This window comes from Phycodurus eques, chromosome 14 (genome assembly GCF_024500275.1).
Source record: "Phycodurus eques isolate BA_2022a chromosome 14, UOR_Pequ_1.1, whole genome shotgun sequence".
Taxonomy (NCBI): domain Eukaryota; kingdom Metazoa; phylum Chordata; class Actinopteri; order Syngnathiformes; family Syngnathidae; genus Phycodurus; species Phycodurus eques.
In genome coordinates this window covers 7,004,196-7,020,033 of record NC_084538.1, presented here as the reverse complement: position 1 = coordinate 7,020,033, position 15,838 = coordinate 7,004,196, and the positions used below count along the sequence as shown (strand labels likewise).

Sequence of the window (15,838 nt, the reverse complement as noted above, 5' to 3'; positions counted from 1 at the left end):
CAGCCATTGTAGTAAAAAATAGCAAGCCTGAGAAAGAAGGTTAGCCTCATTGCTCTCAGCCACACAACATTTATGCATTTAAGAACACACACACACAAACACACACACACACACACACACATGCGTCCCACCATCCTGTAATAAGCAGTAAGCTGAGCTAGCTGATGGTCATCCTCCCATGGGGCTGCTGGTTGGCTGCCAACTTCCTGCCTTGCTTTGTCAGTGGATAAAGCCCCTAACAAACGACAGGGCTGTAGCGAGGCAGGCGGGCCAGCCGGGTCAAAGGTGGCCCTCGGCCCCCCGGGCAGGATTGAGCCTAAGACCGAAGCCGAGAAGGAGGACGGAGGAACGCTTCTCCGCCATTATCCGACTATGTTAGCCTTTCTCCTTCTTCCATCGTGCGTCGTCTCGCCATTGTGAGCGAAAGAGCGCAAGATCCTCGGGGCATTTGTCAGGCCGCCCTCGACTGTGTTGAGCAATGGCAGGAGATAGCGTCTTGACGAGATGAAAGGATGAGTGGGAAGATATGCATGTTTGAGAGGCCCCCCAAAAAATCTGCAGCCACAACAGGTTGGGGCAGGGTGGCGCTTATTAAAGGCTTGGCCGGCTTTGTTTTCATGCGTGTTACTTGGAATCTCGCATGAATGCACCTTTGCTTACCATCAACTCAATCAGTCGTGCTTCAGCTGTACTTCAAGTTGGACTGCTTTTGTTGTACCATTGTACAGTACTGTGCAAATCTTGAAGGACATTATTTATTGTTATATTTAAAAAAAAAATAGATGACAATACAAACAAAAATTATTTTTTATATTTATCATAAAATACGATACACAAAATGTACTGTGCTGTCTTCAGTGATGTAATATTTGTGTTTTCTGTAATAATATTTACATAGCATAACATCTCTAATGTAATTTGTATAATATCGGTGTGAATAATGATCATAATAATTATTAGATCATAAATAAACTAAAAATAAAAGGAGTGCAAACATTGTCCTGACATTATCAACATTTTAACATTTTTTAAACAATATTGATAAAACAAATATATTTATTTTTAAAATATGCAAAATGTAATATGCAAAAGTCTAAATGATATTTGTACAGTATCTGTTTTTTAATTATCTAAAGACAATATGACCCCCCAAAAAATTGTCTAATCTACTGTGCGGAAGTCATTATCGTTTGTATTATTCATTTATTCATCTTCCGTTCCGCTTATCCTCACAAGGGTCGCGGGCGTGCTGGAGCCTATCCCAGCTATCTTCAGGCGAGAGGCGGGGTACACCCTGAACTGGTCGCCAGCCAATTGCAGGGCACATAGAAACAAACAACCATTCACACTCACATTCAAACCTAAGGGCAATTTAGAGTCTTCAATTAACCTACCACGCATGTTTTTGGGAAAATATAAGAAGAGGAAGGCACATTTTCTTTTCCAGCTCGCTCCTTTAAGAGGGAGGCAAAATTTGACACGGCTGACTTGAGCGCATTTAGCATCATTAGCAAACAGGAAGTTTCCCCCCGCAGCTGTTTGCGGCACGGAGCGGGGAAGCGAATGGGAGCGTGGGGAGTGGGGGTAATAGACAAATATTACCCACCACCTTTTGATTTATTTTTTAATTTTTTTTCAGTGACCTGAACACACACACACACACACACACCAAAAAAAAAATAACATTACAAATATCTTATGATATCTCTCAAATTGGTGTGACATTCCACAGTTGGCCCCCAGGGGTGAGTGTGTTTTTGTAGTGGGTTGGGGTTCTTGTTTGTCCTCAGTAAGTGGTTGCGCCCTTGTCGTGTCCCGAGGCTCGCCGTTCGAGCGCCGCGGCCTTTCACTGGAGAATGTGAACTCTTTAGGAGGCAGAAGAGGCAAGAGGAGCAGAGGCTTCACTTGTGTATCCCAATACTTATGCTCATTAAGTTAATGCACAATGAAAGGGAGAGCCGTCAAGTGGAAACTCTCAGAAGCTTCTATTTGAGCAGCGCACCCCCTCCCCTCCTCGTCCTCTTCTTCTTTCTCTCACAAATGAATCTGTTTCAATTTCAACTGAAGATCAGCTCCGCTTTACTCAGAATTGGCAAGTTAAACACACAACACAATAGGGGACGGCTGATTGGCCTTAAAAGGAGATTCTGTATGTTAATATTAAGTCCCAACAAGATTATCTGCTCACAATAGATGAGCTTTAATGTAACATGATGCCGGTGATTCATTGTTTTCCCTTCAGTCCTGTTTAGAAAATCACTGCAGTTTCCTTTCTTTTACAATGTGTGCGTACATCATTAAACGGCGGCACTGTTTATTCAGAAGCTTAGTTAGCTCGCTGTTGCTCCCAATGACTTTATGACTGGCAACAGTGGCAAGTGCTTTGCATGGGAGGCTCGCGCTAGTGCTCGTTTGGTTGCACTGACAGGCATACCAGCCTTTCAATTAGGGTTGGATAGAGAAGAAAAAGAATGATTTTCCAAAATGAACACTTTAATTATCCCTAAAAGTGAAATGTACTGCTTCAATCTGCTTTTCAGTGGTCTTAAAAATTACAACTATTGTGATTTTGTCATTTTTTGTTCCTCCCGTGATTCCAAATTTAGCAAAACATTTCATGTCCTGCGATAATATTGACATATAATGCACATTAACTAAGGATAAGTAACAAAAAATCCCTTAAAAAGCCCTTTGCCAAGACAAGACTGTTTTTGGAATTCACTACTACCTGACCTTCGAAACATTTCCCATATCATTTGCCAGTTTAACTTGTTTTTGTTTGATTTCTTTTAACTGTTTGTATGGTGACCTTGAGGGACTTGAAAGGCACCTACAAATAAAATGAATTATTATTATTATTACATTGCGTGCCAGCTTTATGATCAATAAAATAAAATAACAATTTTACCTCTACTCGCAAAATCAATGAAACATTTTGTAGTCTAAGTTTGGAATCTTCCTTTAAATTATCAGCTTATGGGCCCTTCACATGCTCAAAAAACAGTTTACAGTCTACAGATGACTTCAAATATACAGTATTATTTTGCTCTTGAAATATAACTTTTGCATTCAGTAGTACCTTGCAGTTTGATCACAATCCGTTCTAGTGGCTAGCACAAGAAGCTAACATAGCAAATGCACCATTCACAGAACATCCAAATAAAGTCCTTCACAAAAAGTTGATACTGACTGTGAGTCTTACCAAGACAATGTGAATTGGAACAAGAACCGGAAGTAGAAACCTACAAAAAAAAGGCTAAAAAAGATCCACCCAGAATCAATGGCTAGCTAGCTACTGGCTAGTGTCATAAGCTAACAGGGCAAATGCCTGTTACCAGTCACGGGAGATCCCAATTTTTTGTTTGTTTTGTGAACAAAAAAGCTGGTTGATACTGGCTCAAGCTGAGAATCCTGTCGAGCCAAAAAAACAACAACAACAACAAAAAAGTGTCTGAGGTTAAAGGCACACATGCAACAGACCAATACTGCAGTACCTGCAGTAATTTTTATTTTATTTTTTAATTTTGCTTTACATTCTCTAAACATAACAAAACAATGCTCGTGGTTTTTGGGGGTCTGGAACTAATGTCATTTCAGTTCATTTCAATCGGGAAAATTAAATAACCGTTTGACTTAATCACCTCAGCCAAACGTCTGTAACAAAAAAAAAAATTGTAGTTTGCTGACATGAGGTGAGGTGGAGAGTAAGGAGAGCACCGTGTGCCCCTGAGCGGGCAGTTAGCACAACAAAGCCGAGCATGGGCCGGTTTGCAAAAAGCGGGCCAAATTCCTGCCCTGTAGGACCTGGCTCAGAGCTCCAGCGGAAGCTTTGAATGACGCTTGCGAGGGGAGTAGGGTGGGTGGAGGTGACGTGATGAGGCCAGACGGGTTAGCAAGAAAGCGATAGCTGCTGGGGCCTGGAGGAGGAGAAGAAGAAGAAGAAGAAGAAAACCCGGGAGCATACCCCCACCCCCACGGGGGGTCATATTGCGCCGTCGTTATTAAAAACGAGCTCAACTCTGCAGCTGCCGGCTACAAATGAGATCAAAACGCAACTATTGGCAAACTTTGATAGATCACCGGTCACAACATAAGGTACACCTTCTCCAAACTAATGAGCTGTAAACACACAAACATCTAATAGTAGTGTACATGTAAGCTAGTAAATATAGCCGAAATATTACGACGAGCTCAGCAGGATAATGCATTGCAGTTGAAAACTACAATAATACACATAGCGTGTTTCCACAAATAATAGCTGGCGGGTTTGTTCATTTTATTTGTTGGAGTCAAATAAAGTAAATGATGTCTGAGTCTGCTGAAATGGAGTCTCCTCAAAACCCTAAAACTCATACTGATCAAAGACCATTTACATGTCTCTGCTGGTGTTGCTGTTTTGGTTAACAAAGGATTTCAAATGGGGTCAACTCTGGGTGAATGATGGCGTCTATGAACTGATCTATTCCCGGTTGCTAACCGGCATTTGAGGAAGTCGTTAATTTTTTTTTTCTTTAAGCGGCTGATGCACCTGAGAGTGAATCTTATCTTGAGCTGCTGTTTTGATTAGCAATGGTCTTCAAATGGGCTCACCAACTCAACTGTTTAAGGTCCATGTGTGAACAATAGCATGTATGAACTGATACACTTACAGGTACAACCATATTTTTTTGTGAATGGGATGTACGGTATTTGAGGGTGGTGTTTATTTTTTCTTAAGTGGATGACCCACCGGGCGACTAATTAGGTTATGGCATTTATAATAGGCACCTTGACTAGAGGAATTATTATTTTTATTTTTTTATTTTTTTATGAATAACTCTCTGCGAGTGTCAGTAGGTGCTACTGTTTTGGTTAGCAACAAAGCTCGAATGAGCTCAACGTTCTCTTTAATGGTTTTAATGAACTGAGATACCTCCAGTTACGAAAATTTTTTTCCTCAAGAGACAAGGGTGGAATCCATTTGAGAGAGGCACTTATTTATTTGGGCTACAGAGATTACTATTAAAAAAAAAAAAAATCAGTGTTGTTAAATGAATACCTCTCAGAAAGTGTTAGATACTGTTGTTTTGGTTAGCAACAATGTTCAAATGGGCTCAGCAGTTAACGTTTGACCTTTAATAAACCGAGGTTCTTCCCGTTACGGCTGTTTTTTTTACCTAAATGGGAAAAGAATGTCTGTTATAGATTCTATTTGAGGGAGGCATTTAATTTTTTCTTCAGTCGCTGACGCACCCAGTGACTAAAACGGATAAGCACTATGTTGTTGTTCTGTTTATGTGCTAGTGCTGCTGTTTTGGTTAGCAACAGAGATGAGCTCTGAATGTCCGTGTGCGAAGAATAGCCTCTATGAACCGAACCGGAAAAGGGTGACATTTCATAGAGTGTTTATTTTCTCTAAGGGGAACTAACGGCCAAAATTTGTGGCCAGGAATACGTTGTATGTGCCCCCACTAGTTTAATATGATTAATATTGCGGTCATGGAATAAGAATTAAACGATTAATTAATCAATGTCCATGCACGTCAAAATAAAACATTTAAAATAGTTTGAGTTCAAACCACTTATGAATTAATATGGTTAATTATTATTCCGCAAACGTAATATGGATTAGAATACCGTGTTTATGCCACTAGTGGCACATACAGCGTATTCATGCGAGAAAAAAAAAAGGATTTAGTTTCCTTTTAAGTGGATGACTTACCCGGTTACTCTTTGAGGAAATGTTATTGTTCAATGATTACCTCCATTTTTATCCACTGTACGGGTAAAAGCCCACCCGTGTTCTTCATGTGTTTTATATGATGCCGACGTGTAAACAAGCGCTTGTTTCTCTCTTTGTGTTGCTCGGCGCAGTGAGTCTCGAGGTGCGTTGGGATTGCGTGGGAGTGATTGCTATTTAGCCTCGCCAAGCTCTACAATCACGGGGCTCCTTCCTCACCGTCTCCCTCCGTTTAGTCCCCCACATCCCCTCCTCACCCGTTCTACTGCGACTGTAGGTCTACAGCTTCGCACCATCTCTGAATGAACGGTGTGGGGCAAACCGGCGTCCTGGGGCAGGTCCAGCGGCATCAGTGTAGTGGTGATGCACTGCCAAGCTAGCAGTCACACACGCAACCATTCTTCTCCTCTGTTCGCCTCGGGCCTCGCCAGTCGACCTTGCGTTTGTAGTCATCACCGTTTTTTTTACTGTCAAAAGGGAAGTCCGCTGCCAGCCCCCTCACACAGGAGCTGGTATGCTCTGAATGTGCATTGGGGGCAGGGGTGGGGGTTATGAGTGCAGATATGAGTGCACTTTGATTGGTTGTTATCAGCGGTTGGCATGGAGTGGTTGCGCTTTGGAGGCTGGCATTGGGTGAGCTCTTTTTATAAGCGTGGGTGGTTGTTTAGGTGGAAGTTGTGTTATTAAGCCACAGATTCACGTGACGTTATCGTGAGCATTTTATAGGAAATGGTGTAAAAAGGGCATTATTGTACTAGGTTTGAACTGGTCTATTTTCCAGCAATAGTGTCCCAGAGTCTTTAGCGATGAGTTCCAAGAAAATGAAGTGGGGTTTTTTTTAATAGACAAAACTGAATATTTTTCAAATTTCTTGTCTAATGTCTTTTTTTTTTAACTAATTACAGCTCATTATTTTGTATACATTTCTGTTGGATTCTTGTAAAGCTCCAGTTTTCATGTTTCAGCTTGCAGTGTAAATACCAGTATAATGAAAAGCACCAAAATTCCCCCTCTCCCATTCATAAAAGAGAGAACAAAGTAATAAATAAATAAATGAATAATGCAATTTACTGTTCTGGTGGAACGGTGGTTGACTGGTTAGCACATCTGCCTCGCAGTTCTGAGGACCGGGGTTCAAATCCCGGCTGCACCTGTATGGAGTTTGCATGTTCTCCGCTGCGTGGGTTTTCTCCGGGCACTCCGGTTTCCTCCCACATCCCAAAAACATGCATGGTAGGTTGATTGGAAACTCTAAATTGCCCTTAGGTGTGAATGTGTGTGCAAATGGTTGTTTGTTTATATGTGCCCTGCGATTGGCTGGCGCCCAGTTCAGGGTGTACCCCACATCTCGCCCAAAGATAGCTGCGATAGGCTCCAGCATGCCCGCGACCCTTGTGAGGATAAAGCGCTACAGAAAATGGATGGATGGCTATACTATGCTATTAAAATCTACTGTGAAATTATTTATTTATTGATTTTTTTTCCCATTCCCTGTCCAAATTTGTCTGTATTTGCTCTAATTACAGCACAAAATTTTGTACCAAATCCTACTGCATTCTTGTAAAGCCCATTTTCATTTTGGCTCGCTACATTATAATGAAACACCAAAATTGTCCCACAAGCATTCACAAAGGACCACAAAGAGAAACAAAAAGCAACTAACCACAACAAAGAGAGTCATTTAATTAAATAAAACTTAAAACATTGGTTTCTATTTTCATTTTAAAAAGAATTCCTGGCTGGTTGGTTCCTTTGAACAATAATATTCTCACATTAATTGTCGCTTGTCATTCCATTTGCTCTATTTTCTCAAATTTATGACCAGGAAAACTGTCAAAAAAAAAAAAAAACGCATCGAAAAAGTCACACAAGCTAGTAAACAATCATGATTGATTCTGAAAAACATTATTTGTCATATCTTTTTGATCCGTCGTAACGCTGATATGCATTCGCTGTCTTTGTCGTTTGTCACCAAAGCCAATTGAAACGTTAATAACGGGGAGTCGATATTTAAAATGTGCCAATCACCTCCCTCCCCGCATGCAGATTTCATATTAAAATGTCATTCTTTATATTTGATTGCATTCATTTTCTGACAGCAAATAATACCATCAACTGGCAGTCACTTTGATTAAAAACAAGTACGATTCCAATCAGTACGAAGGGTGTTGCTGTTAAACGACATGCAAAACTCACAGCAAATGCCATCAAATGCTGCCATCATTTGTTTGGCTTTTGGATATTTTAATAAGCATCTTAATGGGATGAATAAATAAATAGATCAAGGATCAATTATAAAGTGGTACTGGAAAAACTCAAAATAATTCCTCTTTAAATAAAAAAAAGTCATAAATAATTCAAATAGAGGACAATGTTGTTCATTAGATGAATAAAATGAAATACAATTTATAATAATAATTAATAATAATAATAATTTTTAAAAGTGAAAACATGATTTAAAAAAAACCTATAGAAACAAATAAAAAGTCAATTTACATATTACCACCAAAAACGTTTTAAGAAGTCATAAAATCATCTTTAGGTTTTATAAAATAATAATATATATGACAAAATAGTAACTTTTAAATTTACAGTAAGCAATAATTACTAGAAATTTCAAATAATTAAAGTAAATACATAAAATTAAATATTTGAAGTAAACATACAGATAAATCCACACACCTTGGTTAGCTGAAATAAATAAATAGATTTAAAAAAAATATTTAAAGTGAACAAAATATCCTGGATCCTGGAAATCCATTCATCCATCCATCCATTTTCTGAGCCGCTTCTCCTCACTAAGGACGTGGGCGTGCTGGAGCCTATCCCAGCTATCATCGGGTACACCCTGAACTGGTTGCCAGGGCACATACAAACAAACAACCATTTGCACTCACATTCACACCTACAGGCAATTTAGAGTCTCCAATTCATGCATGTTTTTGGGATGTGGGAGGAAGCCGGAGTGCCCAGAGAAAACCCACGCAGGCACGGGGAGAACATGCAAACTCCACACAGGCGGGACCGGGGATTGAACCCCGCTCCTCAGAACTGTGAGGCTGACGCTCTAACCAGTCGTCCACCGTGCCGCCGGAAATCCATTCCTTTATGAAAATTTCGTACTTAAATTTCTTGGGTCACTATCGGCCCCCAAAATGTAAAATAAATTAAATAATCATGATAAAATCTTGGCTCCAACAACCCACCCCAATATAAATAGATTTTAAAAAATAAATAAATCCATGCCACAAATGTACCCAAATGTCTAGCCAAACAACACACAAATGTCCCTGAAAAAAATCACGTCCTCATCTTGAGGTCATTAAACTCCACCTATATTTCACAGCGGTCATTAGTTGTGAATCCTTTCCATGTCGTCGTGGCGACGGGGTAAACAGCCAATACCAGGCCTATTTCCTGGGAGTCATTAGCGTGGAATAGGTTTTCGCAAAGCCCTACTGCAACCTTGTGACCGCTGTCTATAACTCATGTCACACGCTGATGATGTCATTCATCAATCGGAGGGGTCCACCGTGGCCGGAGGGGAGGGGAGGCCTATGGGAGGGTCGAAATCATCAAGCGGAGGGGCCGAATGAAATGCGGGATAATGATCCGTCTGAGGGAGTTTGCGGCCAACGGCTTCGACGTATGGGCACCGTGGACGGGGTAGGTGTGGGCGAAAAAGTGCGGCAAAGTCAAAGGGGTGTGGTGCGAGTACCCCTTGGAAGCTTGCGGGGTTACGGCTTGTAATGTTCTCCAACCACAGGAGCCATTATCAGAAAGGGAGAACACATCACCCCCTGTAATTGAGCCTCAATCACATGCACTTGCAGAATTTTATCCACTTGTGTGTCTGTGTGTGTGTTAATGTGTTTGGGTGCATGTTTTTAAGATGATAGACAAGATGCTCGCGTCAGCATGGTTGCCTTAACTTAATTAACGAAGCGGTTTCGATCTGAGCTGACAAATTGAAGCTTCTTGTCTCGGCCGCTAATTATTTATTAGACTGTGGTCAGGCCGCTTTTAAGGCTATTGGTCAAAGCTAGCTGTCGGGGGAGGGGGGAGGGGGGAAGGAGGTTGGCTATTGATAGTGTCTTCCTGTGTGTTTGTGTTCCATCCATTAAATAATCATGTCCTAAGGTCTCAGGTGGATACAGTAAGAAATCATCAGGGTTTAGACTGCAGCGAACATTTAATACAATTCATTATCGCCCTTGTCATGTCACATTGTTTGTGTTCACAGGATGATGACATATATATATACACTGTGTGTGTGTGTGTGTGTGTGTGTGTGTGTGTGTGTGTACTTCGGTTGCGACAAAATATCACATATCAATCTCGTGTTGACACACAGGCTTCTTATATCAGTATTATGGCTGTCAATTTTTGGGTGCTAAATATGTCAAATAACTGTCATTTGTGTTTTGTCTACCTAAAGTAAACATTATTCGTTGAAAACATAAATGTAAAAAACAAATACAGCAAAAAAAATAATAATTTAAATCCAGGTTAAACAATCTTACATATTTTTTTATCAACCCAATAAAACATTTTTGATAAAGTGCCTAAAATAACAAATAAGTACATACATAAAATTATAAAATAAAAAGCAAAAAATGGATCCGCACAGCATCAGCAAAAAATATTCAAATAATTTAAAACTGTTTATTTATTCGGAGTGAGGTGATTTTTTATTTTTATTTTTTTTCCTCTAAACCCAATGAATAAAACACATTTTTGGGATAAACTATGTATCAAGGATATTTCTGCCCCTTTTTTATATTATTATTGTTTTAAGTATTTATTTATTGGGGGCTTTATTTATTTTTTTGACCACTGATTTAGATGAAGATGTGGATGTAGGATAGTTTTCACTTTCTGTAAATATGTATACATAAAGTGAAAAAATATGTACATGTATACGTGGAGATACACACACACATATATATATATATATATACATATATATATATAGGCTGAATACATATCCCAGATCTTTATCCAAATCAGTACCCAAACATTTCACTCCATCCGCAATAATAAATACTTGAAAAAAAAAAGAAGAAGAAGAATTTTAAAAAAGTGTGAACCAATATGCTGGATCCACACTTTATTCATGTCTACTGTGTTTTGAGGCGGGGCAATTAACATGAGGTTACTCGGGGGTCTAAACAACCGTTCTCCGATTTCACGGCTCCTGCCGCCTCGTAACCACGAGGCCCACCACGGCGACTCGCGTCTCATGTCCATCTGTTTGTGTGTGATTGTGTGCTGGTGCATGTGTTGTGTGTTTGTAGCTGAGATTTCAGAGCTCCATGCTTAAAGGAAAGCTGCCACAACATAAAGTGTGGGTGGCCTGCAGTCGGAATCGTAAAATGGATGTGTCGGAGTGTTGGTGAGTGAGTGGGTTTCAGGGTTTTGGGTGGTGGGGGTTAGATAGAGGAGCTAGTAAGAAAGCAATCAGGGTGGCATGGGTGTTGGGGCTGAAACAAACACAGTGGAACCCGTAAAGGTTTATTTTTACACTTGCAATGATGGCGTTGTTGTTTGTCCTCAGCCATTGCACAACGTTATTTCACGTTTTCGGAATTTCTGTTGGTTGAGTGGGTGTCTTTTTAGCATCCTCACTCTCCTTGATGACACATCTTTCCCGTTAGTTCTTACCACTCGTTATTATCATTCCTATGGAACACTGCTGGCTATTTATCAGCACGGGGGGATGGATGATGAGCTCCGGTAGGTTGCGGAAGCTTTAATACAATGTAAATGACCCACTCCCATTTCCAATCTACACTGCTCCTCCATGTCATCATCACTGTTTGTCTTCTGCTCATTTGTGCGTGTGTGTGTGTGCGTGGAAGAGGAGGGTGTGAGTTTGACCGAGGTCAAAGCTAATGTGAAAACACAGAGAAGCACACAAGTGATGGTGGAAGGGAGGGAGTATAGCAAAAGCAGGCTTCACTGCCGTTACATGTTGTTGCACACACGCACATACTCATCCCTGGCAGTTAATTTTCCTCATTGTCAAGCAACCAAGCTTGTTGTTTATATACCCTCCAATTCCCTCATTTAACCTGTTATGAGAATTTACTGGCGCGTCGTACAAAAAGAAGTGAATACATTGAGCATGAAACATATTGCCTTCTACCAAACGAATGCATGGTTTTCATTCCTAAGCATTCATCTCACCTGCACAGTCCCGGATTTACGCAGCTACGAACATTTTGTAGACAGACAAATACATACATACATACATACATTCAAAAACATACCAAACAAGACATACAAAAAGTGAATTTCTTGAGTCGAAAACAATCACATATGATACTTTTCATTTTTTAGTCTTGCCTGCATTTTATTTACCTTCAAATTCCCTTTTACAGACTGTGACAACAATTTAATAAGATTACAAACAAAATGTATACATTTTAGTAGATTGCTTACATGTTTCTTGGGTCACATTAAAAAGTTTATTTTTGCATTTTATGGTCATATTAGGCCAGTTTACATCACAATCTAGCTTTCCCGTGACAAACTTTAACATTTTAGGCCACAGGTGTCAAACCCAAGGCCTCGGGACCAAATCCGGCCCACCACATCAGTTTATGTGGGCCTCGAAAACAAATTTGCCTCAACTTCCGTAATTCTTGCTAAGAATCTGTACCAAAATGTCAAATCGTCATATGTAAAAATAAAAAAATAATGTGGAGCTATAGCATTATTTTCATTACCAAACCCCTTTTTACAGTAACCCGATGGGGGTGGGGTTTAACATTAAAGGGTGCTGGAACCCAATGCTACCAACTGTACCTCAGCAATAGAGTTTATATTTCATGAGGACCGACTGCGCATGTCAAACCTTTAAAGAGAGTCAATGGGGAAACGTCGACACGCCCTAAACCGGAAGTTGCGTCATAAAATGAGACAACCAGAGACAAATTAATCAAGTTTACTTAACTGCATGTCTATGCATAAAAATGGTCAAAATGTTGCATTTTTGTGACAAATTGAGCAATTTGTGGCAGTGTGGAGTTATATTTTGGTGTGTGGTTGTTACAAGGAGTTTTCACAAACATAATATACTAGGGCTTGACTTTGTTTTATACATTTCCACTTAAATCTAAATGGGTTTAAATCGGTAAACATGTTAAACTCAAACAAACACCCATTCACGATATGGTGTTTAAGTGGCATTTCTGTGTCATATTTATACTCATCAGCACATGCTTGCGCATGCACACACACAGACACAGATATAGACGTGCATGTATGCTCGTACGTAAGTCAATAAAGTCGCTCGTCTGCCAAGCCAAAGACTTGTCAACACCCCGCAATCAAAAAGCTTATTTTGTATTACGCTGTCGGTCATTTCACATATCAGCAAGGACGACACATTAGATTAATCCTTCCGTGCAGACAGGAGTCATTATTTGGCCAATACAGTGAGGTTTCGCTGCTAATTGAGTGCATTCTTCAAAGCATTTTTTTTCATACTTTGATCAAATAAGAGTGTGTTTCAGCAGGCAAAACGAAGAGGGAAGAGGTTTGTTAGTTAACAGGGTCGCGTAAAAGATACATTCTCCCCCCCCCCCCCCATCCTACTTCTGTTTTCTCAGTGTATTATTTTAGCACAAAATCAATCAATACAAACATACAATTGAATTAATTTAGCAGGCATTCCTGCGCTAATCTGCTTTTGATATGGGCGTGCAAGGGAAAGTAGCTAGAGGGGGGGAAAGAAGAGTAAGACGTGTAGGTGTTTTCTTTGAAGCGGAAGAATGTTAATGGTGCTTGAAACCACCTGAAAATCGAGGAAGATTGAAGTGTCATCTTTTAAAAGGAATTCTGGTGTGTGCTGATTTGCAGGTGTCAACTCTATGAATATTTCTACACGACCGTGTGCACTTCTGCTGTGTTTGCGTTCGTGCAGACACACAGTTTATCATTTGTTTCGTTTGCGTGCGCGCAGCTCCTAATGTGGCCCGTAAAGACATCTGTCAGTGGCAGTCACCGTTGTTTTGTCATGCTTCATAGCCAAGCAGCCCAAGGCCCGCCATGTACAGTGTACGTCGTTGGCCTACGTTGCCTCCATCGGAGCCGACATGATTGGCGTCATCGCGGCCTCGTGTCCTTAGGTGGAAACATCTCGGCCGCATTGTGTTGACGGAATGAAAGCCCCCTCACAAGCAACAGTATAAACATATTTGTTTAGTTTTGTGTTTTCATCAACCTTCTTTGTTACCTAGCAGGATTGCATGAAAAGAAGAGCAGATTCATTTTCTGACATTATTTTCCACAGTTTGTTACTTGGCAACATCACGTTAAAACCACTGAACTGATTTTATTGAATCTTTGTGGAAAGGTGGCACATGAGCCAATGAAAACTCCATTAAATTTTGGTGCTGCTCCAGATTAAGAATGATTTCCCCCATACTGCCACAAAACTACTTACAGTTTGATCATTTGTTAACAAGCTCACAGAAAACTGCTGTACTGATTTTCATGAAATGATAAAAGGAATATATCATTACATTTTGGTGCAGATTCAACCATCCATCCATTTTCTATACCGCTTATCGTGTTCAGGGTCACGGGGAGGTGGAACGTATCCCAGCTGACTTCAGGCAAATGGTGGTCTACACCCTGAAATGGTCGCCACTCAATCTCGGGGCACATATAGAGACGACCAACCATTCACTCTCACATTCACACTGTCACTGAGTGGGAACTGAACCCATGCTCCCTGCACCAAAGTCACACGAATGTACCACTAAACCATCAGTAACACGGGTGGAGATCTTTTTTTATTTTTATTTTATTGTTTTTTAAAATCACTCATTATCTCCACTAAAGGACTCATTTGTTTTTATCATGTGTTAATTGGTTAGTTACGATAATACCAAAAACTACTGAACTGATTTTCAGGAAACTGACACAAGGATAGGCCAGGAAAAACCCCATTGAATTTTAGTGATTATTTATTTAACATCGATTTATCAATGAATTTTGCATTTTGGATTGTTCTGCATCTAGGTGTACCAACGAAATCTTGACTATGTACATACATGTCGAGTCTATACATGTTTTGTGTGAGGGTGGTATTGAAGGGGGCGGGGGGGGGTCAGTAAGGTTGACGGTTTTGACAAACTTGTTTGGCCAGCTCTGACAGGTTAAGCTCAATTGTATGTGTGTCTGTGTGTTTGCGTTAATGGATGGGCGGACCCATGCTTGCCGCCCCTGTCTATACCGTGCAGGGGGAGCAGCGTAGTTGGGTGCATGTCACGGTGGAGGTGGAGTGCAATGCAGCCAACATGGGAAAAAAATGTCGAAAGCAACTGGCAAACCGCAAGGAATTTCAGACTGTTGCATGCCTGACGATATTTATGAAGCTAATGAGTGTGTGTTTTGTCTCCCACAGCACCCGTACCCGTCTGAAGAGCAGAAGAAGCAGCTAGCCCAAGACACGGGCCTCACCATCTTACAAGTAAATAACTGGTGAGTCCACATTTCAACCTCCAGCTGCCTCATTCTTCTCAAGCAAGGGGGGAGGGAATCTACAGGCTCCTATATGTACATGGGTCATATAGAGTTATATATGGCCCGGCAGAATATTTCATGTGGCCTGCCATAAAATTCACCCGGAATGCTGACTGGCCAATCACGATGCACCAATTTATTTATTTATTTATTTTTTGGATATATTTTTTGCTCTTTTACAAGGTAATTATGATTCAAAGATGTACTTGTTGCACCTGCACAAGAACTGACAAATTAATCCAGATAAATGCAAGCTCTGGCTGAAGCTATTTAGTCATCTTCATAATAAGTTGAATCCCTCACAAATCAACAGGCACACTTTTATTTGCTCCTTGTTATGCTGTTGTAGCTTGTCAACGAAAATGCTCAACTTATGATACCAATAGAAGGCCTAGTTATAATCTTTGGCATTAGCAAATTTAACCACCTATGCTAAGAAGGCTACGTCGTGATTGCAACGGACTTTATGTATTCGGATGATTGTAATAGTAAATAGAGAGCCAGCCAGCTTTACAGGACCTGTTTTGCTCATTTGAGTTACTATCCGTGGGGCTGGCACCTAAACTAATGAGGCTAACTGGT

General features: G+C 40.4%; 1 protein-coding gene across 8 annotated transcripts in view; it reads left to right on the top strand.

Moving 5' to 3' along the window:
- The window catches only part of meis2a (Meis homeobox 2a), a 113,793-nt gene that overhangs the window by 65,616 nt on the left and 32,339 nt on the right, over positions 1-15,838 (top strand). For all 8 annotated transcript variants that reach the window (XM_061696546.1, XM_061696547.1, XM_061696544.1 and 5 more), the window contains exon 9: positions 15,138-15,214. In XM_061696546.1, the coding sequence (XP_061552530.1) occupies positions 15,138-15,214 (77 nt within the window). The remainder of the gene's footprint in view (positions 1-15,137; positions 15,215-15,838) is intronic.